This window comes from Haplochromis burtoni, unplaced genomic scaffold (assembly GCF_018398535.1).
Source record: "Haplochromis burtoni strain Fernald_Lab_line unplaced genomic scaffold, NCSU_Asbu1 Contig_50, whole genome shotgun sequence".
NCBI lineage: Eukaryota > Metazoa > Chordata > Actinopteri > Cichliformes > Cichlidae > Haplochromis > Haplochromis burtoni.
The window spans coordinates 565,644-591,616 of record NW_024582411.1 but is presented as its reverse complement, the minus strand read 5'-3'; the positions used below and the strand labels follow the sequence as shown (position 1 = coordinate 591,616).

The following is a 25,973-nucleotide window of genomic DNA, read 5'->3' as shown; positions in this document are numbered from 1 at the left end:
GGGGTGCTTTTCATAGAAATAGGATCTTAGCAGTGAAGCAGATTAAAGATCCCTGGCGGTGATCTTTTTAATAGATCGCGACTTGCAGGGTTGGTAGTTTCACTGCGATACACGTATATTATTTTTCTGTAGTCTGTGTTCTTCTGAAGAGACGGTCTGGTCAAAAAGGAAGCTAGAGTGATTTGAATGCAATGGAAACCTCCAAGTATGGTTAAGAGGAAGTGGAGAGGGAGGAGGGAGGGAGGAAGAGAAATGCAGCGTATAAGGACTCTATGGTAGGCATTTCTTCAGCTACATACTTTCTACTCCACTTTTTATGCCCCCCCCCTCCCTTGCCGCCATGAACTCAGCTGGCTGGAGACCGAAAGGTCTGCATCTTTTGGCTGAGTGGCATTCGAACAAAATCAAACTTCTCACCAGACAGACAAAGATCTGGTCATTTTTTTGTATATTTTAGGTGTGCAAAATCTCAAACATTCTGAGGATACATTCACACTCTTTTTTTTCCCTCTTTCTCTCCTTGTCAGACTCATTCTTACTTGTGGCAGTCTCATCTATAGTTGCTACCAAATGTGATGCTACTTCCCTGCATTAGAGCGCCCCTCAATGGACAGTTTGACCTCCTGTGGGATGAAAGAAGGCCTTGTGTGGCTGGAGCTGATTATCTGAGGGCGTGGCCCTTCGTCTCCCTTCATACTGTATCTCCGGAGGCCAGGCGAGGACCAGCGTCTCTGTGAGGCACCTAGTGCAGCCTGCATTGCTCCCATCCCTGCCTCTGCAAAAGCAGAGCCTTCTGTGTGCAAGTGGTAACTGCTCTGGCTCCTTGGATGCTCTCCTGAGGTCCTACTTGGTCTGATGGGAGACTCAGTGCGGCCTACAGCCCCGAGCTGTATGGCTTCCTCTTTATCGGCCAAATCTTTCTCTCCATCCTTCTGTCTTTCTCTGTGAATGCGGTCCAACCTGAAATGAGATGGTGGCCGTGACTGCTGAGGGGCTGGAGGCCCCATTAGCTGGTGACCAGGTCCTGATATAGCATTGGCTTTGCTTATAGTCCTGGACAGGTTCTGTTGTTGTTGCGTTTGTGAATGATGGTGCTGTGGTTGCTTCAGTTGTTGTGGAGGAAGCGGTGGCTGCTGCTGCTGCTGCTGCAGGGTGATGGACACACACATGTCACCAACTTGTAGATGATGGCAGGCCAAGCCGTAGAGCTGGGCCGTGCGTTCGGGGCTGCAAGATGACCATCCCTGGCCAAAGACAAAGAAGGGGTGCTCCGGGGGCACGTCGATGGTCACTTTGCTCTGCTGCTCCCCCACAGTAAAATGAAGTGAAACCAGGCCGGGTCTCTGCTGGCTGGCGCGGATGTCCATCACCAAGCTTGAGTCGATTTTAAGCCCTCCGCTCACTTCGGCGCTACGCACAAAATCCTGAGTCTGCAGGTCCTCCACACGCTTCAGCTCCCCAGTAGCCAGCTGAATAATTGCCCCCTTCATGAAGTGCGATGGGTTGCAAGAAGCCGGTGCGGGAGCAAGGCTTGAAGTTAAGGCCTGAGTCGCATCTGCTGTAGGCTGGACTGGAGGCTGCGGGTGAGGCTGCTGCTGAGCTGTGACTGGCTCCACCCTTTCGGAGAGGCACACTCTGGCTGAAGAATCAGAGGCTTTAAAGCTTGGGCTAGGGGAGGCCAGTGTGGTAGAGGCATGGCTGGCTGAGGCATCATTAGCCTGTCCCGGGTAGTGTTGCTGTGGTTGCTGATGCGGATGACACTCCAAGGGAATAAGTACCGGTTGCCCATTGGCAAGCATGACAGCGTGGCCTGGCTGTCCTGCTTGCTGCTGGAGGGCGGTGACTCTGTGATCACTGTAACTCGCGTTCTGCACCGCATACGCCGTTCGGCTGGAAATTACACCTGGACTCTCTCCGTGGACATCTCTGGCTCTGTGGCCACCCTGAGAGAGGTTCAAGGGAGCAAAGGAGACCTCTTTTCGTGCTCCGATACCACTTTGGTTAGAGGAAACCAAACGCCCAACCACCTGCTGCACCTGAGAGTTGAATAAATAAATGAGTAGTTATTTGAACAACTTAATTTCACAGAACAATTTAAAAATGGCTTTTGGTACGCTTCCTCACAGCAGCCTGAAGAAACCAAATGTGTAAAATATGAGTGGCTTTTAATTATTGAGTTCCTAAATCTTCAACCTCTCCAACAAGAGATTTCAGGCCAGACAACAACCACAAAATTATTATTTTTTAACTGATGTCAGAAAAGACAGACACCATAGAGCTCCCTCTGACTTCTTTTACAGAAAGGCTGTAAAATGGTTTGATCTGCATGGACATCATTTCTAGACCCTTCAAGTGTTCTCTATTGGTCATGCTCTGCTTGCCATGTTCAAATGTGAGATTTTCTTTGCATCAGGTGACGCTTCTCTTCAGTGTACATGTAAAACACAAAACTTAAGCTGTAACATGGAACAATGTCACACACCGTCTTATATCACTCCTGGCTCTTCTTATTTAACTGTTAACTTTGGTTTATTCTTTGTGCATTAACTTGTAAAGAGGCATTAAATCACCATTTCACTGTTAGAGGGTACGTTAGAAAGCCATCAGTGTGTCTCACCTCCAGGTCACTGTCCGGAGTGCTGCGCTGACCAGGAGAACTTCTCTCTTCCAGTCTTCGGTTCTGCAGGACTTTGTCTTGGCTGTGCTCCTGTGATGCTGAGCTGGATGCAACCTGTGGTAGACGTGCATTTCTGGCAGTGTAGACCGAGTCTGGTACAACCTCTCTGGCTCCCTGCTCTTTGTCCCCTCCATTCACCTCCAATTCATTCTCCTGCTGGGAACTGTGGCAGTCTCTGACAGCAGTGACACCCCTTGCTCCCTGAGGGTGGCAGAAGATGGGCATCCCTCGGGAGCTAAGCTCTGTTGCAGGCAGGACTCCAACAGTACCAAGGTGCTGCTGGGCAGCTTGCTCTGAGGGCAGCATCAGTGGGACACCACTGGAAGCTGCAACTTTGGCAAAGGTATGAGCAGCCACCTGGGCCTGAGGAGGTGGAGAAACAACACCTTCTTGTATGACAGATGGGTAGGGAACAAGGTGGGACACAGCATGGGGCTGCGGGATGGTCCCTGAGGGAGAGATTAATGATCCTGGGACAAAACCAGGGGGGAGCGCGTAAGGTACTGCTGCATAAGGGGAACTGACAAACTGGAGAGAAGAATGAGGGATCTGTGCATAACCAAGAGGGGGATAGGGAATGCCAGGATGATGCTGCAGGAGGGGAGAGTGTACAGTATAGGCTGGAGAAATGTGGCTTAACACTGGGTGTAAACTGGTAGGTGAGTAGGTAGCAGATGGAAGGGCCACTTTGTAGAGCATACTGTACTGGTCAACGGGCACTGCCGGTATGCTGTCAGAATTATCCACTCCATAATGAAGCCCTGGCTGAGCTCGCAGCCACTCTCCAGAGGGGGTCCCTCCCTGAGTTTCACTGCTGGCTCCACAATTCTGGATGGAAACCACTTCCTCTTCTGCAATACCACCAGCAGCACTGCCAGCTCCGCTGTTAGCCCCTCCGACTGGAACCCCACCTCCCACTGTCCCTCCAGCTCCACTGCTGCTGTTACTTATTGGGAGATCCCTTTTCTTAGGAGGCAGGCACTCCTGATTACGCTCCTGAGCTGGTTTCATTGCTATCCTCAGACAAAGCCAGTAGCTTTATTGTACTGCACAGGAACTGAAACTTGCAAGCCAGTCAGCCCGCACAGGAACCAGTTCTGAAATCACCTGGTTCACCTCATCTACCAAACCACCTGAAAAGAAAAATACAATAAAATAAGACACATAATACTGTCTCATTGCATCAGTGCTTAAAACTTTGATTTTTAGGCTTTATGGTCGGCCACAAGTTGTGTTAGTTTACCCTCAACCACAGAAAGAAAGCACTAAAGCAAACCTCTTATGGTTTCCTTTTTTTGGTCATTCATATATACTAGTAAAGTCACAATGTGCATATTAAACACAACCAGGTTAGGGCATTTGCTGTGGCAATGGCAATTTTATTTATATAGCACATTTATTATATGCAAACTCAATGTGCTCAACACAGAAGACAAAAAATAAATAAATAAAATCCCAGTACAGGTTTGCAATGCATTCAGGAAGTAAAAACGGCAAAATATGATAAAACAATGTCTGAATAAAACGTTTTTGAGCCTGTTTTTGAATGTATGCGTAATTGTACTTGATCTCAGGTGAAAGAAAAGGATCAGTTTGAGTACAACCAAAAAAAATCTCAGGCTTCAGACTACTCAAAACTCTTGATTTCAAACAGATTTTTCTGCTCTTATCTCTGTTTGACAAGTTCAGTTAGCATAACTTTGAATTATTCAAAGTTACTGTAGTAGAATCGTAAAAGAAAATATGGAGCTAGAAATGGGCAAAAATTAGTCCACTTTGAAAGGTACAGCTATGCTGATCTAAGAGCAGAATTTTGTTAATCATCTCTGATCATGTCTATCTGTAGAAGCAAAAATAAACCATTTGACTGGGAAAACAAACCCTTAAGCTGCTTGACATATATATTAACAGTACATACATAGTACTAATACATGAATACTCATTACTGTTTATTACACACAGACAGATGTATATAAAACTATAAACATCTTAACTGACAAAATGTAATTTAATGCCCCATTTTCAAAAATTTAGCATTTTTTTATATTAACTACTTTTTACAGTCACATTTTAATACAATAACACCACTGCAATTAAGTGCAATACATCCAATTCACACACTCCCTGCCCCCCTCCAGTAAACATTCAAGCTGTTCCATGTCTACTTGAGTAGTAATAAAGTTGGAATTATAACTGTTGCAATGCATATCAGCTTGTTTACTATACAAACACAACCCCATTCTAAAGAGATTAAAACATGCTGACAGATTTTTTTGGACAGCTCCTAAAAGGCACATTTGCTAATTTAGCACACACTTAATTTGAAAAAGCTTAGATTTAAAAATAAATAAATAAATCAAAGTCCAGAATCCAGACTTCTTTCAGCATGACTATACGGGAAACAATGTGAATTTTCATCTAGAAACATCTCTTCAACTAATGCTGTAACAAGTCAAGAGTTTTCTTCCTGTTATCGCTACACTCCAGGGAAATTTGTTTACCGTTAGCTGACTTAGCTAAAGTTAGCTAGCTACTAGAATTCCTACTTTTAAGGAGAAAGAAGTGACAGTGTGACACTTCGCAGTGCAACACCAAGCGTAGCCGACGAGTTTAAATGGTAGCTAATGTTATACGAGGCCACGACGCCAATCGCTATAATTTATCACTGTGCATCAGCCCAGAGGTTCAGGCTAGTTAGCCCCACGGCTAAAGCTAAATGAACTGACTCCAGCCCTGCTCGACTCACATCAGCTCATAACTACGATGGCAGCGCGCGGGGAGCCTCTAATAAACGCCCGTGTTTCGTCTCGACCTGCACACATACCTCCAAATGTCATCGCGAACAGGAGTTTCTTTATTAAAAAGTTGATATTCGGAGGGGACAATTGAAGTAATCAAGGCTCAGGAGTCAAGCCCATTTCGAAGGCCAGCAGAGGCGCTCAACGATGACGTCACTACGTTTACTCCCTTAGATTAGGCGTGCACTACTACCAGCAGAACGAAGTTTTTATCCTACTTGCACATGAAAAATATAATATTACTTTTAATGCTGTGCGAACAGATACTCACAATTGCTTTTCTGGCAGATTTTTTTTCCAGTTTTTTCAAAATAACAGCAATAACACAACACATCAAAGCCAAAAAACATGGCGTTCATTCACTTTATTGCACATATAGATATTAGTATCAGTTATTTTCATTTCATTTTGTTTGCTATTGCTTTGTTTTGATCAGTGTCTGCCTTAGCTTTAGTTTTTACAGTGATATGACTGAAGTTATATTGTTATATTATAAGGGGTACAATCTGAGAGGGTCAAAACAGGTATAGTATACAAAATACTATTTTATCTACAGTCATTTAGACATCCCAATCTCAGTAAACATGTGAATCAATTCCAGCCATTTTTCACAGATGTGATCAAATTGAGAAAAACTAAATACATTTCCTGCATGCTGGTGTGTCTTATTTCAGTCATTTATATAAATACATGTTTTTGTAACGTCTAGTTTTTGGGATTTTCAGTTTTTTTCATACCCACTTACTATTTAATTTGGGTGTTGTGAACTCTAATAACCTCGGTCTAAATTAATTAAATGTACAATACGAAGTGTCACACAGCAGGGGGAGCTGAAGACATGCACCAAATAGAATTTACAATTAGGTAGTAACTTCATATTTCCTGTAGCATCAGAAACCCTCCATTAATTGTAGTCATTTTTATAGCCTATGTATATTAATAGTTAAATGCTTATGCTTCATACGTTTGTTTTGGTACCTTTAATCATTTGATGCAGTAAAATAGCCGTTTCATTTCAAAAACAGTAGCAGTACATAATCCTGTTGTCCTGAAATGACGATCTGCAGTTTTTTTTGTGTCATCTCCTCTGCAGATGCTGATTTGACTGGGAAAAAAAATGAACAAAGGCTTTGCTTTTACATGAAAAGAGCAAATTCTCTGAACTGACAAGCAGCGAACATGGAGGTTCTGAAAACCAGAAAGTGTTGCCATGTTGATAATCCACCTTTGAGTTAAACAAAAGGCATGTGACTGTAGAGTAAAAATATGCAGGTGTGTCCACATTGGCTGGAAACATCTGAAAGGTGCCAGCCCCAGCACAAGGCCTTTACAGACTCTAAGAAGAAATATATTTTTCAGACATTTCTTCAAAGGTAAAGCTCACACGCAAGCGGTGATATTTCCAGTTCCCTTACATTGCACATGGCTGACTTACCGTAGCATCTGTCAGTGAGATGATACAGTGGAGCAGAACTCTTGTTGATGCTGGTAGTTATACCAGTGTTTTTACTTCTATGAACTGAAAGAATGTATGCTCTATAAAAGCAAGCAAATTTGTATTTTCAAAAAAGGAAACTTTGTAACACACTAGCCTAAGCTCATCGTAGAAGTTTGTATAATGTTTCAACAATCAGCCAACAGCCTGTAACAATGAAATCAGTAACAACAGTGCTACTTCAGGGCCCCTTTGATCCTGCACATCATGCAAAACTGACAACAATGTTGACTTTTTTTTTGCTTCTTATCCTGTAAATTTTTAGTTTTTTAGTAGTCAATGAGGGTATCTCATAAGATCCATTGGTTATCCATTGTTTTGATTTTGTAGTGTGGTTGACTGATGTCCGTCTAAAAGCAATTCTCATTACTCTGCAATCATCTAAAAGGTTCCAAGGCATGCATTTGGGATTTGTTTTCCAAGCTTTTTCCAAATTAACTTCAGTGGTCTCCTTTAGATAAAAAAAATAAGGCTCAGAATCATCAGTCAAACCAGCTATTCGCCAGGTTATACTTCTATCAACAAGTTTGGTTTTGCAGATATTCTCTAAGAAATTCCATGACGATTATAAGTTCTCTGACTATCTCCTACCACAACTCGGGGTCCAGACAACATTACTGAACAAAAAACCCATCTGAGAAAAGTTCTGGAGCTGTGTAACAGCAGCATTAGTGACACTAAACTAACCACTACTGCACCTCACCTGTTGTAATCAGTAATTTTATCCTGAGCCACTGTCAAAGGGCACTCTGGGTAATCAGAGTTATGCTCTTGCAGGAAAACCTCAGCCAAGATTAAAGAGAGACACTTAAGCTGAAGTGCAGCCTCCTTAAAAGGCTTGGTCTCAATCTCAGATATAGTTTCTCCTTTTGTATTCCAGCTGTGCCATTTCACATACTAGTTTCATTGTTATGGAAGTACACAAAAATGTAATGCCTCCATGTCAACATGCTATTAAGTGTAGTAGAATTAGTGCTACATAAAATAATGTTATTTGACAACCTAATGTGTTTGACCTCTGCTATCTGTTGATCAACAAATAACATTAAAAAGGTTTATAACAAATCTATGAATGTATCCTACTAAGATAAAGTCTTTAAAAATCCATGTATAACTAATGACACCATACAGAGGATGGTAAATGCGCTGGCTCTTAGGCAGCTCTTTTTTATTCTACTTGAGGACTCAAAGTTTTTGTGTCCATTGGTAACCAGCAGGTGTTTGTTGGGGGGGGGGAATGGTTTGTTTTCCTCATTTTGCATTAATGGATTTTTTCCCCATGAATATCAACTTGGTAATTTTCATGCCACAACAAATACTTTCAAATTAGCTGTGATAAAGACATATTATTGTCATGAACATGTCATAGAAAAGCCAGAACACAGTTTCATTTGCAAACTAATGTAATGATTGGTTACTAGTACATATTTGAGCTGTATTTTCTGTTATGAAGAAGAAAAAAAAAAAGCTTCAGTGCAGTACCTCCAAATTTAACTAAATTTACACAATTGGTACAAATCAACAGTTTTTAGAAAACTAAGATAAGCCGACAGATTTAGAACAAAGTTACAAAAATGGTCAATCTTCCCAAAAAACAAACAAACAAACAAACAAACAAACAAACAAACAAAAAGGCACAGAGGACGTCCAGCAGCTGCTCCATCCCTCTTAGAGAACATTTGCATATCTGAATAAATACATCTGCTGTTAATCGATATCAAACGGTGCCACAGAAGAAGCACGGTCATCATACAGCTACAGCAGAGTGCAACATTGTGAATTAGTGGAAAAATAACACAGCATATAAATATCTCTTCATAAAATATAGAGACTAAATCAAGGAAAAAAGTTATTTAGTACCATTAATCAAAAATATTAATTGGAAATTTTCAAGCATATACAATATTTATAATATTTGCCAAAAATTATATTTAACAAATCTATCCTATATACTGAGTAAACTGTGCAATTAATAGCAGTTGGGAGAGCAGTTTTGCACTCACATTATACACTACAGAAACACCTGAACTAGTTATTGCAGAATAAAACCCTCATATCACTGGAAACTGATCAATCCAGCATCGCAGGACCACTGCGAATGACAAAGGGTTTGACAATAAACGGCATTTTAACATTTTAAAGAGGAATTACACAGTGATCTTTTACTGATGCCATTGATGATGACATTTTCCCCAAACTTGCCAAGACAGCACACAGTTGCACAAAGAACAGCGGGGCATGTTTAGCACTACATCTTCAGTTCTTGTTTTCGAATGCTGCCATTAGTCTCTGCAGAGTAAATGTATCAAGAGAAATGAGGAAGGATACAGTATGCTGAACAGTGTGTGCAGTTCATGCTTTTAAACTTTTCATTCTCTACAACTGAACCCTGCAAAGTCAAAATTACAGGCACATGCATTTATGAGGCTTTGCAGTATCCAGATGACTTCTTGCTAATGTGCTGCCCTGAAACTGTGTCATGCTCTCTGAATGCTTGGACTCAGTGCCTGATATCTGATTCATCATTTACCAAACTAGGGACTGGATTGAGTCATAGCATCTGTCCATCCCTTTACTTTGAAGAAAGAAAAAAAAAAATTACCATTCAGCTACTATTATTCTGAAGAATTTCTCCTTGGTGCCTTACCAGAAGGCCTCTAAGTTTAATAAAACTGCTTCGTAAGAAAAGAGGAAATATCTACCACAGATTGAAGTCCTCACAGCTCCATTTCCCCACAGACTAAAAATACAGGTCCTTATTGCTGCTTCAAAAAAAATAGAGTTAATCTACAGTTAGACCCTGAAATCACACCATTTGCTACCAATCGCAAAAACCCGAAAACAAAAACAACCCTTAAAATATGGGCACTTGTAGCAAACAGCAGTAAGTTTGTGCAAGAGGAAAAACAAAACAAAAAAAACATTACATTCAACCAAGGCAGATCTTTTTTTTGACGCATAATACATGTTAGCAGTATTATTTTCTGTTCCTCTTTCTGAAATATAAATTAAAAAAAATAATCTTCAATTAAATCTCCATGAAGGCACAAGCAACTTGACTACTTGGAAGTCAGTGTTCAGTGAAAAGCATCATTGCTGCTGCAACACAAAATGGGCAATTTTTCTTTAAAGTTCATATAACATTACTCCATTTCAGTGAGACGTCTTATTGACCAATAAGAATCCAAAGAAATAACAATTTAACTCATAGCACTATCACAAATATACCTCATTCCATTATTGCTTTAAAACATACAGTAAATCAGAGGTAAATGTCAGAAAAGGTGTATTAAAAAGCACTCTTTAAGTAGATGGATGACAAAAAATAAAAATACATCCATCTTAAAAGTTATGATCTTTCACAGTCATACAAGAGCTCATGGTAAGGCCAATAATGATGTGCTTAAAAGACTGAATTCCTCAAAATGTATTTTTCAGTGCTACAGACATTACTCTAGAAATTACCTCAGATTTGGATGCAGCATCAATGGCGCAAGTTCTAGCTTATAAATAATTCAGTATAAGTCCAAAATGGCATATATTTCTAATTCTAAGTTTAGTTCTTGGTATTTAAGAAAGAGGTAAGAGAAAATAAGATGATGAGTTGTTAGAAAAACCTGTACTAGGCTCAAAAAAGTGAGTCCTACGTCCTCAGACGGTGTCATTAGCAAGAGTCTCTGTTGAGAGCCAGATCCTTGCACCATTCAGAAATTTGCTAATGGGAGTCCCTTGGACAGTGCGGCGGGAAAGGTTGCCCGTTGGGGTGAAAGGAAAGGAAGATGTAAGGCATTCTGGAGGTGTAGAGGGGTCATCAGGAGAACTGGCTTGAAAATACATCCTCCGTTGGTCTGTAGGGTTTCCACCTGAGCTGGTGAGTGGTGTGTTGCCTGGACTGGTTCCCTTATATTGCCTGAGTTGGCTCTGCAGTATCTCAATTTCATCAACCAGCTGGGAGAGCTTGTGGTAGGTGGTGACTGGGCCTCCTTTGGAGATGCAGGCTTCAGGAACCCAACGGAGAAAGAAGAGCTTCCAAAAAGCCATATGAGAGGGCATGAGCAAGGGAATCAGCAGGCCCTGCAGGTCAGCGGGTCGAGAGAACCAGTCCTTGAAGAAGCGCTCAGATGGACTTAAGTCTTTCACTGGTGTCAGCTCAGACTTCAACTCGTTAGCTAGAGAGCTTCGTCGGGTCAGGGACTCCTCCCCACCCTTTACCCCATTACGCAGATTTGTGGGCGTCCCTCGTAATGTGGAACTGTAGGCTTTCTGCTACAAAAAGAGGAAACACTGAGAATTAGACTATTTTGACTCTCTCTGTGACAGGCTGTACTGCAAAGACTCTAAAAATGACAATTTAAAATGTATATTTTCTGTTTAATAATCCACCTTCTGTACATTTACTACAGATATTTCAGAGGACAAAGGTGACTCGATACAAAATTACCTACATGTCCTTTGACTTCTATAAATAAGAGATAAGTGGAAGAGAGACTACTGTATTTGCATTCTTTGAGTTCTGTGAAACTTTCCCTTCAAATGACAGAGGAATTCTGTAATTACAATCTGACTGTTAGAAAATTGCCACTTTAAAAATCTTAAGATGTCAACCTCTTAATGACAGTTTAAAAAAAAAAAAAAAAAAAAGTGGTGGTGAACCTCAGTGCTTTGCGTACCTTGCGTTTGAAGGTTTTCACTTCACCGTTCTGAACACAGGCAGCTCCTTTGCCTACATACATGGGGTTGTTAAAGAGGGTTTGATCTTTAGTTGAGAACTGCTGTGACCACTCCCAAACTGGAGGGAAATATACAACCTGGTCTTCTCCTTGAGGGATGGCTTTGTGCTTGGCAAAGTCCTGCAGAGTAAAGACAATGTTACCCTGTGACTCTGTACGTAATAAGAACTACTATACTCTATAAAAAGCAGCTTCCAAAGCGGAACAGTTTCAATACATGAAAGTAAGAAGGAGAAAAAAGAAAAGAAAGGTCCACAACTTGCTTTTGTCTTGACCACAAGTTAAATGTTATCCTCTCTTTTTGTTGTACTCTTTCCTGTCAATTATCTGGCACGCACAGAAGGAAATTACAGTCTGAAACATTCAGTGACACATCCTCAAGTTATGCTTTCCTTCTTTTCTATTCATTTCCAATTCATTATTCCTCTTCATTTATTTATTTTTTCCACAGACAGACCTCTCTCACAAACATACACACAGTTGCATTTACTGCTCATTATGGCATTTCCACTGGTGATTACATTTATCCAGATCAAGTGCATACATAAACATTAATCTATCCCTCACCATCAAGTGCTGGGCACGCTGCTTGGATGAACTGAACAGGAAAGTACTGAACAGTGGGATCCACATGCTGTCACTCAGTACTGTCAGATAGGTCTCTGTGAACTCAAATGCTGCTGGGTACTGGTTCATAATCTGCCACACGCAGTCCAGGAACAACAGGAACAGTGGGGACTTTACCCATAAAACAAACAAAAAAAACAAAACAGATGCAGGAAGCAGGGGTGTCAAGTCACATCTCTTGAATAGTTGGATTAATTTAAATTACATTAATCAAGTACCTCCTCTTTGTCATTTTTCTTCAAGTGGTTGCATCTGTCCAAGAAGCGATGGCCAGCCATCACCCACTCCTTCTGCACCAAACTCTGAAAGCCAATGAGGCTGCGATAGCGAGGGTCCAACATGAGCTGCATCAATGCGGATACTACACAGTTTAGGTCTCGGTCTTCCTCTTCTGTGCAGGTGCAGAACAAAGGAGTAATAAGTCACAGACTCTTATGTGGCACTGATACATTAAATGCATATTATTGTACATTTTAAGAAAAACTTAATATAACTTAATAAACTATAATATAATAAATGATCGAAAAACATAACTCCACATGCAGGAGTGAAGGCTACAAAATAAGGCTCAAAGAGAGTTTACCTTGAAGAATGACAGAGGAATTCCCTCCCTCTAAGTGATAGACCATCTCAGCAGAGTGTTTTAAAAAGGCCCTTTGGTCACAAAAGAAACAAACATGTTAACTGCATTGATATTTATTGTCAACCATTATCATACCTTTAGTCTTTTCTGCATCTAAATAATCCTGTGCAAACATGAAAGTGTAAAGAAATCATTTTAAAAAGCACCTTTTAATCCTATATTCTAGATTTAACTGTGACTCTACAAACATGCAGCCTTATGGCGCACTTTAAATTTGTCCCTTTAAAATTTTATATGACCCTCTTGAGTTTACAATGCACAGTGATGCACTGTCAGCTTGTTTACATACCTGACATATTCAAGCCATCGAGAGTTTTCAATGGTTGAAAGCCACCTCTCCTCAGACTCTTCAAACGGATCTGCACAATAAAAAAACATTAGTACGTTTATACGTATAAAACTGTACACGCCAATGCCATTAAGTCTCCTGCATTTTTTCAGCAGAGCATTGAATTACACTGCTTTTATAAGCTGCAGTGGAGCTCACCTAGGATACATATCTGCCTCAGTTTAACAAATGCGCTCTGGATGTCCAGGATAGAAGGCAGACTCTTGTCCAGATCCGATCTAAACGGTTCATTGCGCTGTGGGTGGCTTTTTGTGATAGCGGCAAAGATTCTACAACACAACACCACAGACAGTGATGACAAGATGCACACTTGACTAATGTAAACAATTTAAATATCAAAAACCTGAGCAGAAACTGAATGTTCAGACTTGTATTTCCTTCTCCTAAAGTAGCACTTTCTTAATGGACTGAGAGCTGAAAATCTGCTAGAGTTATTAAAAAAAAAAATAATTTTCAATTTAGGTTCTGAATCTGAATAGTCTTACTTCTGCTCAGTCTTCTTTTGCTGTAATGGATCAGTTAAGCTGGCCATCCGGACAAGAGCACTCCCATTGGAGTGACTCCAGCACCACATCTGCAAAAAACAGACATTAATTAAACAGTCACTGATCAGCAACAAAGTAATAGGGAGGCTCTGATCAGTTAAATTAAACAATAAGTGGGATAACTCCATTGGTGGGCCTGTGCTTTGTCTAAAAAAAAAAAAAAAATTAAAAAAAAAAAAATGCAGGTTAAATAATGACCTAAATGGAAATTATATTTGGAAGCATAACGTTTATTGGAGACTTCCGATAAACATGCGCTCTGTTGGAGTGTAGATGCTCACAGGGATGCGATGATCAGTGAATGATGATGCATACTGCATCAGATCCTGATCTGTCAGAGATGACGGGACTACAATGTGCTCTGGAAGACTAGAAAAGAGAAAAAAAAAAAAAAAGAGAGAGAGACTGGTGTTAACACATGAAACAAACAAGACTTCATTTAAAGCGGATTAAGTAAATAACAGCTAAGACACTAACCCAAAACAGAGTGGAAAAAAAAATAATAATAAAAGGTATACCGGTAAGTGGTTAACAAATTTATTAGACCACCATCTAATAAAGGTATATGGCACAGATGCCCTAAATTAACAGTATTGGTAAAAAACAACATCTCAAAATATTTGTTTATGTTTCTAATCAACCAGTATGTGCAAGCCCTTTTATTAAAATCATATTTTTAATGTTAAACTACAATTATTGTTATATACTTGAATTATGTCATTTACAGTTTTATAAAGAAGCAGAAAAAGGTGAAGCACTTTTTAGATGACAAATTACAATTATTTACCCATATTTCTGAAAAGAAAAATTAGTTTTAGTGGTTGAATATTACACTTGATGACTCTGCAGAGAAGTCCAGCGTGCTGGCTTAAATCTGGGTATAAAAATGGGACTTCAGTCTGTTAATTGCCAAATAAACAACAATGTCATTCTTAGTTTTAAATAAATTATTTTTCTTGGTTTTATGACAGGTGGTCTATTAAATTTCTCAAGTAGTATAGTATAAATGTGAAAGCTTGTAAGGACTGGAACTGTTTTGCTATCGCTTTGGATTATTTCAGGCCCATGTTGTGTGTTTGTCTTGGTGAATAATTGATCCTCTGTAATGAACACCAGGGGGCGACTCCTTTGGTTAAAAGACTAGATTTTATAATAGTTGACTGAAAACAGAATTTGGCTCCCTTCCTCTGTGATCTTGAAAACTTTCTTGACAACTCAATGGCTAGTCTCCTGTTATACTGAATAAAACATGAAGTTCATTTTGAAAAATCACAGAGTCAAAAGGGAGGATTTTCCAGTCTCAGGACATGTAAACTAAGTTTTTAGCCAGTGCAAGTCAGAGCCACTCCTTTGTCATCATGTCCTATTACAAAACTACCAAGATGACAACAGTGAAGACGCTCTTCTCCAGGCTTACTAAAGGGCAATATCACTCTGGCTACGACCATATACTGTCTATGCTTTGAAACCATCTCTGGCGATAATGCTGCTGAACTGAGATGAATAGACTGTTTTGTCAAAACCAGACTGACATGTTAGTTTTTGTTTTTTTTGTCAGGTACCTCAATATAATGTGGAAAAGGCACATTGTGTCACATGTCATCAAAAAATGATTTTAAAAGAAGTTTGTAACAAGTAGGACTGAATGCATGAAATAAAAACCTTGATGAGACGGCATAACTCTGGTTGATGGAGCACACTCTCCACTCTGAAGCATTCGTTCTCTTGATTTCCCGATCCCAATCAGAGGAACGGTCAAAAATGGGGGTCTGTAATCCTCTCGGGGTGGAACCATTGACTCGTTCCTCTGAGAGAAAAACAAAACAAAAAACATATACACTTATTTATACATGGAATTAAAACATTTATCACTTTCAAATAATATGGCAGGTCTTTTACAAACAGTGAAAGAACTTTAGCAATCCACAGGCGATACCTTTAGATTCATGGTATCGCCGTCCTTGATACTCAAAGCCAAACAGCAGTTGAAGATCAGCTGGATGAGAGTAGTGGGCAATAGCCAGGCAAACCTATAATTAAAAAAGAGAACTACTAAGTACTATGGGATATGCAGTACAAAAGAAGTAGAAGTGAGAGGTATAATAAATATTGTCAAGGCAGATTAGGTTTCATCATAACTTCCCAGTCCAGGTTTATCCAAGTGCTAACATTAACTCAGAGGCATGTTTTTTTAAATAATAGCAACACAAGCAGTCAACCCTGGGGTAGAAAATGTCTAACACACATTCTAGTGCTCTGAGTTCAGAGCTGAATCTCTGTGAGGCTCAACTTTAGTCATACAAAGCAAGTCATTCAGAGCTAAAGCTGTGAATGATACTAGAGGGCACAGAACAAGTGCGTGCGTCTGTCCTCGTGTGTGTGTGTGTGTGTGTGTGTGTGTGTGTGTGTGTGTGCGCGCATACAAAGGCTGCTCCACACTCTGTAATTTCCTATGGCAAAATGGGCCATTATAGGCTGGCATAATTCCATATGTCAGAAAAAGAACCAAGTCCTGTTTTATGCTGTAATTACATACACGGTGTCCATAAATAAGCTCACAAGGAGTGCAGGAGGGGAGACATTTTTAATTTTAGTGCTCTATACATAATCAACCTTAAACAGAACATGTATATTTCCACAACTGTGCTTCTGGGCCTACTTGGTGCCTACCAAACTGTAGCTCTACTAAATGAGCTGGGCATCAATAATGAACCATCTGTTCTCTGTGCAGGAGATGAGTCAGAGTTACACTGCCAGTCGTTCCTACAATCAGGATCAAATTCTGCTTCCTCTGCTTTGACTGAGTATTGTTCTCAGGGTCCTTTCGTATTGTACCTTCAGCAAATATGCTAATTGAGAAGTTCCTATTCTAACGGAGGCTGACAAAGAAACACAGAAAACCTGGTCTAATATAAATATTGCTGTCACAGAGGATGTGGTCATAACTTGAAACTCAATGTGGGTATGTAGTCAGTATGGGAAAGAAAACGTTTGGTCAACAATAACCAACGTTTAAATCGAAGACTAGAAAACCAAAAGGTTATTTCTAAATAGTTATTCAGATACAAGGCATACATTTATAGGCTTGATTAAAGAATGATTAAAGAACGGGATTAAAGATTAAAGGCTATGATTAAAGAACAACTGTTTAAATCTGACACCTACATTAATGTGACAAGTCAAAGTTTTACTTGCAGTAAACTTTGGTAACTTTGGTGAAAATGGTGAATGTGGGAAATGAGGTAGCCATTGCTCATTTTCTTAATGCTGCTACCGCCACTACCAACATATCACTGATATGATACACAGTTGTTAGTTTAATAGTAGTTTCAATATCCTGTTTGGTTACTGTATATAATTTATTAGCACTTCAAATATCCACCCACAATTTCCTGTTTGCTCTGAGAAAATAAATACTAAGAGTGTCTCATTAGGTACTCTGTTCAAATGCTTATTAACTCTTTAAATGTTTAACCATGTCACAATTGCCAAAATTCCCAAGATCCCCATGTCCATCACTCCTCATGAAAATAATACTTGGGGGGGGGGGTTCTAGAATCATGCTCAAAACAAACTGGTACTGGTCAATGAGTCTCTGCGACAGATAGTACAATCAAGAATTTTTTTTTTTTTTTTTTTTTTTTTTAAATGTGTGATTCAACCCTGCATTGTATGAACAATCCCAGTTGAGGGTAGGGGTGTAATGATGAGGGAGACATTTCTCTTGACACCATTCAGGCCCCACAGCATCAACCAAGCTTCATTTAGATGCCACATCCTAGCCAAGTCCTAATGTTGCTCATGTTGACCACAATGTACCCACAATAAAACATGCCCTTTCTGCAGACAAAGGGCCCACGTAGTCCCCAGACCTCAATCCACTATATCAAATTTTTGGGTCACATGTCAGTGTGGGGTCTAAACTAGCATTATGTACCTAGTAAAGTCTCCTAAACAGCTTAAATGGGCATTCTGACTCAAAGCATGCAGATGTTTCTGTTTCACTGACCTTTCTGGCACTTTCAGGTCCAGCTTCTTCAAAACAGAACCGTATCACGCGCAAGTCTTTGCAGTACAGTATGAGCTCAGTGGGGTTGAACTTCAGCTTCTGGTTGGAGCCCAATACTTTCTTCTTCCCCTTTGTATCATTCACTGAAAGGAATAAACACAAAACTTAAAAAGAAAACTAATTTTTGATGACTGAATTTCCAAAAATGTACTATTCTGTGGAGTGTACTGCTAATGAAGGACACCACTTGATACTTGGTAAACTTTGGTCCCATTCTCTCCTGTCTCTGTTGCTGCCTCTTTGATGCCGATCCCTCATACTGTGATTAAATTTAATTAATTGTTATGGAGTTCTACTGTGCTTATTTCACTAGATTCTTATGAAGAACCTAACAAACATGGTTAAAACAATTTAACCATGTTTGTTGGTTATGGGATATGCTAACTTTAGTTGGATTCTAATAGTACTCATTCTCCTATAATACAACAGCACCATGTAAGCCGTTTGAACTACTTTCCTCAGCAACCTAACTTATTAAAGTCACTACTTTATATTGCCGCATGATGACACTGATGGCATAATGACAAGAGGAACAGGGTCAAGGAAATCAAAATGATTTGACACAATATTCAGATTAAATAATGACAAAAGACCAGATTTCATTAAATATATGCATCTCTTTCTTTTTAACTGCTCAGATTTGTATTTTATTCAGATATTTTTATTTGGCTGCCCTGTGGGTAGTGCTGGGACGCTGTGTTATTGTACCATCGGTGCTGCTGACAGCATTTTGTCACATCTATCACAGTGCATGTCTGCAGTTAATTTTATACCAGTATTTGATTTTATAAGTGAACCAGCATTAAGGTCTTATTTTACTCCCGATGCCCTTATATTTGCTCTTGTCCCACAGTGATAGTGTCCTTAGATGCCGAGGTCATACAGCTCAAAAACAAGCTGGGTAAAACAAACCCTCATAACACAATAAACCTTGTTCTGGACAGACACCCTTGCAGTGTCAGCAATGGACTGCAGTGAGATATATAAACAAAGCTAATCCTAAAATGGGTAGCATTGTTGCTAAACACTGCATTAGCCATGAGATCATTTGCTATCAGATCACTGACCAGGAAAAAGGGAATGACACTAGGTGCTCCTATACAATGAGTGGGCAAAGCTTCTGTGTTTGTGACCACACAGTTGCCAAATGCACAAAGTGATGGCCTAACATCATTAATAAAATTCACATTTGTGCTATAATGGGATTTCAAGACATTTCATTTGGGCTCAAGCAATTCCAAGAATATTTTCCTCACAAACATTAAGGAAAAAAAAGGAAAAAAAAAAAAAAAGAATATCAAAGCTTTTCCTTAAAATTCTTTCCCTAAAATTTGGAATTGTAATGAGATACCTGTTACTACTTGCTCCAGACAGGTCAGGGGGATGTCATGCTCTCCGAGCAGCAGGTGGGACAACGTGGACTTCTGTAGTGAAAGGAGAAGAACAAAAAAGTAGGTTTGATGTGTTGCAGAAAATGTATTAGCCCCCAAAACTAACTGAAAACGGTCTTAAAAGGCTGTTTGATATATTGAGTTAACTTTCCCAGACTAAGCAATGATCAAGTTCCATTTTCTTATCAAGTCGCCAATCTGCCACATAGGTGGAAATGACGTCTGTTCTCTCACTTCTTGTGCGATATCACTGACAATGTAGAGCAGGAAAGTACACGAGTTTTCCTTCCTCTTTGAAAGAAGGCTGTAAAGGAACAGTATTCAATCTATTCTGCAGCATGGTGCTGGCGATACTAACATATATCACATCCAAATATATAATTGAAATTTGCCCCCCTTAAAAAAATAAAAATAACAAAAGACAAACGAACATTAGGTACTCTTAAGAACCTCAAAAATGAATTTTCACACTATTTTTCCTCTAAATTGCTTAACTGCTACTAAGAAATCCACTCAAATACCTGCTTTGGTGAAGTGTCCTGAGGAATGAAGGACACCTTAAAGTTGGTACATATCAGCTTCCCCCAAAGGCCTTCTTGGTTGTTTTCAGTGCTGATACATTTCCTCACAAAGTTCACCTCATTAACTACTATCTCACCTAGTGACAAATAAATGAGCAAAAAGACCAGTGTAAATCCAAAGGTTATTGCTGCAATTCAAAGAAACAAGTAGAAAACAAAAATTGGAAACTCAAAGGAAGTCCAAAAAACAGCTTGTGTATTTCCACTATACTGACATCAATTTAAAAAGGTATCATGTTGCAATACAGCATCAAACTGTTTTATTTATGCTTTATATTTACATACATTCATAAACAGTAAATTCTGACAGAATACTTTTCTGGACAAAATGCATACTCCATAATTGCATATACCATCTCTTGAACTTATAATTATACATGCAGACCTTGCTTAAAATTTTAATTACACAATCATTTTCTATGCTTCTTATACTGGGAAAGATTAACACTGCAAAAAATTTCCACACAACCTTTAAGTTAAATTATGAATGGCCATCAGAGGAGGACAAAGGAAAGCAAAGAAGCCTGAATACTTAAGCTGACCTAGATAAATTAGAGAAGAGGGAAAATGAAACAATCATATCACAAGTCAAACAATGCTGACTTTGAAGTATACGCAGACACAGGTGAGTCATAAAAACATGGACTTCAATCAAGACGAGTACCTGAAAACTCTATTCACAGCCGTACTCATGTGATATATCGTAAATTATAAACAATATCCAGAGAGTGCATTTTCTTTTGCCTGTGCGTGCATGATAGCTCTTGTATAAATAAAAATCATTACAATTTCTTGCAGCTACTTTCCCCATCTACCATCTACTGCTACTTGATATGTTAAGATGGATGGTGAAGCAGTAGCTCAGATCTGGGTTTTGCTGACAGTGCAGAAGGAAAATAGTCACAGCTTGCAAAGTACACCAATGCATGCTGATACACATCAATTAAAAATAATCCCACAAACTTTACCGCAAACTAATAAGTAGACAGCAGTAATGCTATAATAATGCTATTAACTTCTTACTAAGTAAAGACTTTAATAAAGTATCTGCGTTTTTACAAGTCTTTGCATGCTTTAACAATGATGTCACATCAGATTTAAAAAGCAAGTCCACCCAGTCTAACAACGTTAATTGTACTTCATAATACTGGAAGGAAGAGTACAAGAAAGAAATACTTAACATTATTATGCTTTATGAGAAACTAACGTTTTAGATCAGGGTTAGACCCGATGACTGATGGGACTCGGGTTAACTCAGGCCCTCCACCGCTGGATTTTGGAGGGGCAAATGTCTTCATACTCAAAAGGATGTCTCCATCGTTTCAATTTTCTTTACGTTTTTACAAACGATGATTTAAAATAAAAAAAAAAAAAAAAAAAAAAAAAAAAAAACACAGCAAGCATTGGGGTACTTTCCTTAGAAAGTACATTAGTTGAGCCAACAAGATACTGAGATCACTCTTGCATATCTGATCACGTTTCTCATGTATGACTGCAAAAGGATATGCTTCTAAAGCAAATACTAAACAATTTAAAAAGTTGGCGCTAAAAGCCAATTCTCTTCACACACCTCTTAAATGTCTGCAAAAAACAAGTGAGACGGTAACCCTCAGTTCTCCCATATCTAAATGGGTCAGCGTTTTTCACACACCATTTACATGAGCAATGCAGACTTTGTACCTTCACGTGAATCCGGCTATAAAAGGTTGGTCTGCAAATCTTAAAAAGATGAGAACTGTTACAGAGGGTGGAGTTCTTTAGAGGCGAATTCAAAGCCCTGCCTCAGAGGAGTCAACTGAGACTGCACAGTTAAAAATAGGGAAGCTAATCATGTAACCTGTTAGTCTGTCTTGCTCACAATTCAAAAAGGGAAATAACCAACAGCCTTCAGGCAATACCACATTTACCTCCTAACTAGTACATCAGGTTAGTTAAATCTGTCATCTTACTTGTGACCTAAATTAGCCTACACTTTATTAAACTACAATTTTACATGTCACATGACTGAAAATGAAAAACAGTAGCTTTGAAGAACTTCATTAAAAAAAACAAAACAGTAAGACTTGCAACCAAAATTAGGCTCAGTTTACAGTATATTATACAAAGAGCCTTGTGGAGCCATTTCCACAAGGCTCACAAGCTCCCAGATAATACTGAAACTACTAAACTAAAGGCTTTCCTGCTGTTTCAGTTAATGATACAACTACAGTCTGCCATTGTAATGATAATATTTGCATCAGTAGGCACATCTTGAACGGTTGAGATTCCTAAGCTGAATCCACTTTAGCTTCTAAGTTTAAAGGCTGTTGTTTCCTGTTAACAAAAAAATGTTGACAGGACAAAACACCATTCGGGTGACGTTTATAAATAGTTATGAAGAGGAATTTCTGCCAGAGCACCTGCTGTAGTGCAGTTGACTAGATGTTATGATACAATCGTATTGCCTATCAACCACGTGCCAAAAGGCTAAAATGACCCACTTGCGATAAAAACAAGAACAAGCACAGTAAGACTTCATTAAAACTTTCATTGCACATGTAATATGTCATCTTGTTTCCTAGCAACCAGGTTGCAAGTTTAGGACATTTCTACACCGCCTTCCCTTTTCAGACCCAGAAGAGGGGCAGTCTTTTATATACAGTCTATGTGCAAAAAAAACTGCCTGGAGCCATTACCAGTAAGTCAGTCTGCGGTGGGCATTGTACAAACTTTAATAGTCAAGTATTGAGACTTTGACACTAGATAGCTGTCTAAGGAAATGCACCACCGACCCTGTGTTGCAAATAGTTTACTAGAATAAAACAAAAAATAAAAAGCAGAAACATTCATTCTAGTTCTCCATTTCATGAACCTTATGCTCAGTTCTCACAGACACCCAAGGTATCAAATTTGTACTGTGAACTGAAATAGAATAGCTGCTTTTGATAAAATGTCTCTTTCATCCGCATCTACTGAAACAAAACCATTCATTTTTCATTCATTTTGGACCAACTATTTCACATTTCTGAAATCACTAAGAAAAATAATCAGGCATAACTATTAGATAATTCTGCCTGCTCTCTGCTTAAAGCAGTAAACCTCTGTAACCAAGCACAAAACGTCTTAGTTAATGAAAAACTGCTCATTCAGAGATTATACACAGCACACAACTCATGAATGCAAAATATGAGACACCGTGTAAACATGAAAACTAACTTCTCTGTGATCAAACAAATTTTAGTGACAACTATTCTAATGCAGAAAAAAAAAAAATCTTACCTGAAAGCAACTTTGCCTCCAACTTTTTAAGAGGTTTTTCAACTGTATTCTTCACATCAGTCTGGAGACAGACACACACATACGCCACATCTTAGTTAGTCATTTACCAGCTCTACAGACAGTTAATAAACAATTAAAATTATGCATCTTTACACTGTAAGAGAGTAAAACCTGCCGTTCAAATGTGTTATTACAATGTACGAACCCCGCAAATCATAGTTTAAATTAATTTGTGCTCTCCTAGCATTCAAGCTGAACATCCTGTTGCTGTTTTGGCAAATTACTGTTGCATAAACACCATCAGCATGCCCCAGGTAACAATATCATTGCCTAATTTTTGCTGCTTACAAAATTAGGCACCAAGCATGTACAGCTGTCAGCAAATGCTTATTAAAAACTTTCCTGTGATGCTGTGACAGTCTGTTAGTATCGGGACGGCTGTGTGCTTAAAGTAAAGCTCTACTCTTTGAGATTGAGTAAATGGATGTGAGGTTAAAACACTACGTTTCAGCTGCAGGAATTACTTTTACACGTTGGGCTAAAATTTCTACATGTTACTGCTTATACTCATATTATACACAGTTATGGTTTTATTTTAAAACTAACATCTGGTGATCCCTGCGCTTAAATGCTTGACAAAGAAAAATTAAAGTAATTTTTTTTTAAATGATCAAAACCTTACTTTAAAAAAAAAAAAAAAAAAAAAAAAAAAAAAACCACCACCCCACAACAACAACAACAACAACAACAACTCAGGACAACTTGATGAAGAACTGCCATCCTGCTGAAGTTTTATTGTTAAGTGCATCACTTCTAGCCTCACCCAAAATGTGAAATGCCCAGTTTTAAATAATCAAGATACACAAAAACACTATCATCACCAGCTCGGTAATCAAAAGAGCACAGCCATCCTTATTATGTACTTGAAAACAGCGACTTTTTTTTAAGTCACACAGATACAAAACACTTTAAAACCCTTACAATGTTTGTGTTGGCCTTTCTCAGACAAGCACTGGTTTTATTTGGGTTGCTCCGCCAGCGACTGTAAGCAAACACTTACCCTCTGTCTAGAGCTGCATACACCTGTAGGCAAAACATGAGACGCCCAACCGCTGGGTAATTATTTCTCTTTTTCAAAATGGTGGCACATTAGCTGTATGTTTGTTAAAGGTTTCATTTCTCGAATTTATACGAGAAATGGGTGGGGGGCTTTTTTTCCTTTGCTTGTGCCACCTTGTGACTTTTCACTTGACATATATAACCGTAAAGCAAAAGCAATGTGGTGAAGTGCTTCCCTATTTTATGGTACGATGGTGCTGCAGAAAGAAGATACCTCCGCTGGCATGGATGCTTAATGTGCAATTCATGTGTTACTTATCTGACAATGCGCAAACACGTAGAACAGCAAGTTAACAAAGTGTTAATCAACCCAGGCAATTACTGCGCTAACCAAAATATGCTGTACCATTATCGATCATGAGCCCGTACATACCTGAGCAGGAGGAAGATAACACTTGAAGGTCGGTTTCGTGACTTTGGCAGGAAACATTGTTTATGTAATTTACGTTCCCAAACGGACGCCTGGCAAACGATATCCTGCTGCCAGTAATATTAAAAATAATATAATAAAAACTATCCAAGGGAAAATCTTGGAGAAAGTTTCTAGGTCAGCCCTTAGCTGAGCAAATCCAAGATATCCGTGTGTAAAACATTCATTGAGACACTGTGGGCAAACGACGGCAGTCCTTCATTTTGTGAAGTAGTCAAGTAGCAGATGAGGCTGGCTGGCAGAACAAAGTTGACAGAAGTTGACGCTGAGACGTCGGCGTTAGCTCGGTGTTAGCTAGCTAGCTTAAAGTACTATATCAAGTTTATAAATGTCGCTCCCATGCACAGAAAAAAAAACTAAGGGGAAAAAAAAGATAAGACGCACTGGCTGCGTGTCTACATTTTCTTTACACCTGTTACAGTTTTAGTTAACCTTACCGACTTCCTCAAAGTCTAACTAATTCAGCCAAACGCAGTACCTGACGCTGTAAAGGATTTAACGGCCATGTTTATACAGAGCAGAGGTCCCGCCCTGCTTCCGGGCTCCACTCCACTCCGAGATCGTCTTTCATTAAAGTTTCCGAAAAGCTGGAAGGGGACAGGAAGGCACTCTGTCTTTATCCTCTGCTAAATGGATATTTGCTACTGTGTGCGATAGTAAACACGTATAAACCTGTCATGTTAAAGTTTTAAACAACAATTATTTTTGCGTTCATCAAGTGCACCACTTATGGACTACAACTCCCATGAGACACAGAGAGAACTTAGGCGACCGACCGTGCCCTAGTTTTTCCTCTTTGTTTTTGTTTTTTTCAACGCAACTGCTTAACTTTATTTAGCATGATACTCAAAGCTTATAACAGAAATGCATTCATAGCACTTTTATTATGTCATTTAGATTATTAATAAAGAAGTTATTGTTTTGTACTGTATTGTATACTACCACTTCCCAAACTAAATGTCTTTAAACTCAAAAAGCAAAACAAAAAAGAGCTGTACATTGAATAAGATCCAGAAATGTTTTCTCGTTGAAATAAGTTCGTAATTAAAAACCCACAACTACAGGTGATGAAGCCATGAAACTGTTCACAATGAATTGGGGTTTTTTCACACTTTAATAAATACGCCAAATAGCTCATTTGTCCACAGTTTTTTTTAATGTTGTATTCATTTTATATTAAAACTAAATTAGTTTCAAATTTCAAATTCAGATTTAATTATGCAGTGCCAAATCACAGCAACAGTCAACTCAAGATGTATCA

The 25,973-nt window shown here is 39.1% G+C and overlaps 2 protein-coding genes across 3 annotated transcripts; both read right to left on the bottom strand.

Annotated features, from left to right (window-relative positions):
- Window positions 1-6: 6 nt before the first annotated feature.
- Window positions 7-5,707, bottom strand: atxn1l (ataxin 1-like). The gene is made up of 3 exons (XM_005929574.3): window positions 5,502-5,707; window positions 2,618-3,810; window positions 7-2,036 (listed from the first exon to the last, which is right to left on the bottom strand). The coding sequence occupies exons 2-3, from the start codon at window positions 3,686-3,688 to the stop codon at window positions 579-581; spliced, it is 2,529 nt and encodes an 842-aa protein (XP_005929636.1). The 5' UTR covers window positions 3,689-3,810; window positions 5,502-5,707; the 3' UTR covers window positions 7-578.
- A 2,648-nt stretch (window positions 5,708-8,355) lies between these two features.
- Window positions 8,356-25,234, bottom strand: mtmr10 (myotubularin related protein 10). Of its 2 annotated transcripts, none has more exons than XM_005929575.3 (16): window positions 24,656-25,234; window positions 23,164-23,224; window positions 19,846-19,982; window positions 19,285-19,357; window positions 17,874-18,016; window positions 15,801-15,894; window positions 15,527-15,671; window positions 14,146-14,233; window positions 13,805-13,893; window positions 13,458-13,588; window positions 13,260-13,329; window positions 12,911-12,981; window positions 12,546-12,718; window positions 12,268-12,438; window positions 11,641-11,820; window positions 8,356-11,233 (listed from the first exon to the last, which is right to left on the bottom strand). In XM_005929575.3, the coding sequence occupies exons 1-16, from the start codon at window positions 24,710-24,712 to the stop codon at window positions 10,622-10,624; spliced, it is 2,295 nt and encodes a 764-aa protein (XP_005929637.1). In that variant the 5' UTR covers window positions 24,713-25,234; the 3' UTR covers window positions 8,356-10,621. The 2 variants fall into 2 exon arrangements, with proteins under 2 accessions (XP_005929637.1, XP_014191407.1); XM_014335921.2 differs by having other exon boundaries at window positions 8,356-11,236; window positions 24,656-25,233.
- Window positions 25,235-25,973: the final 739 nt, after the last annotated feature.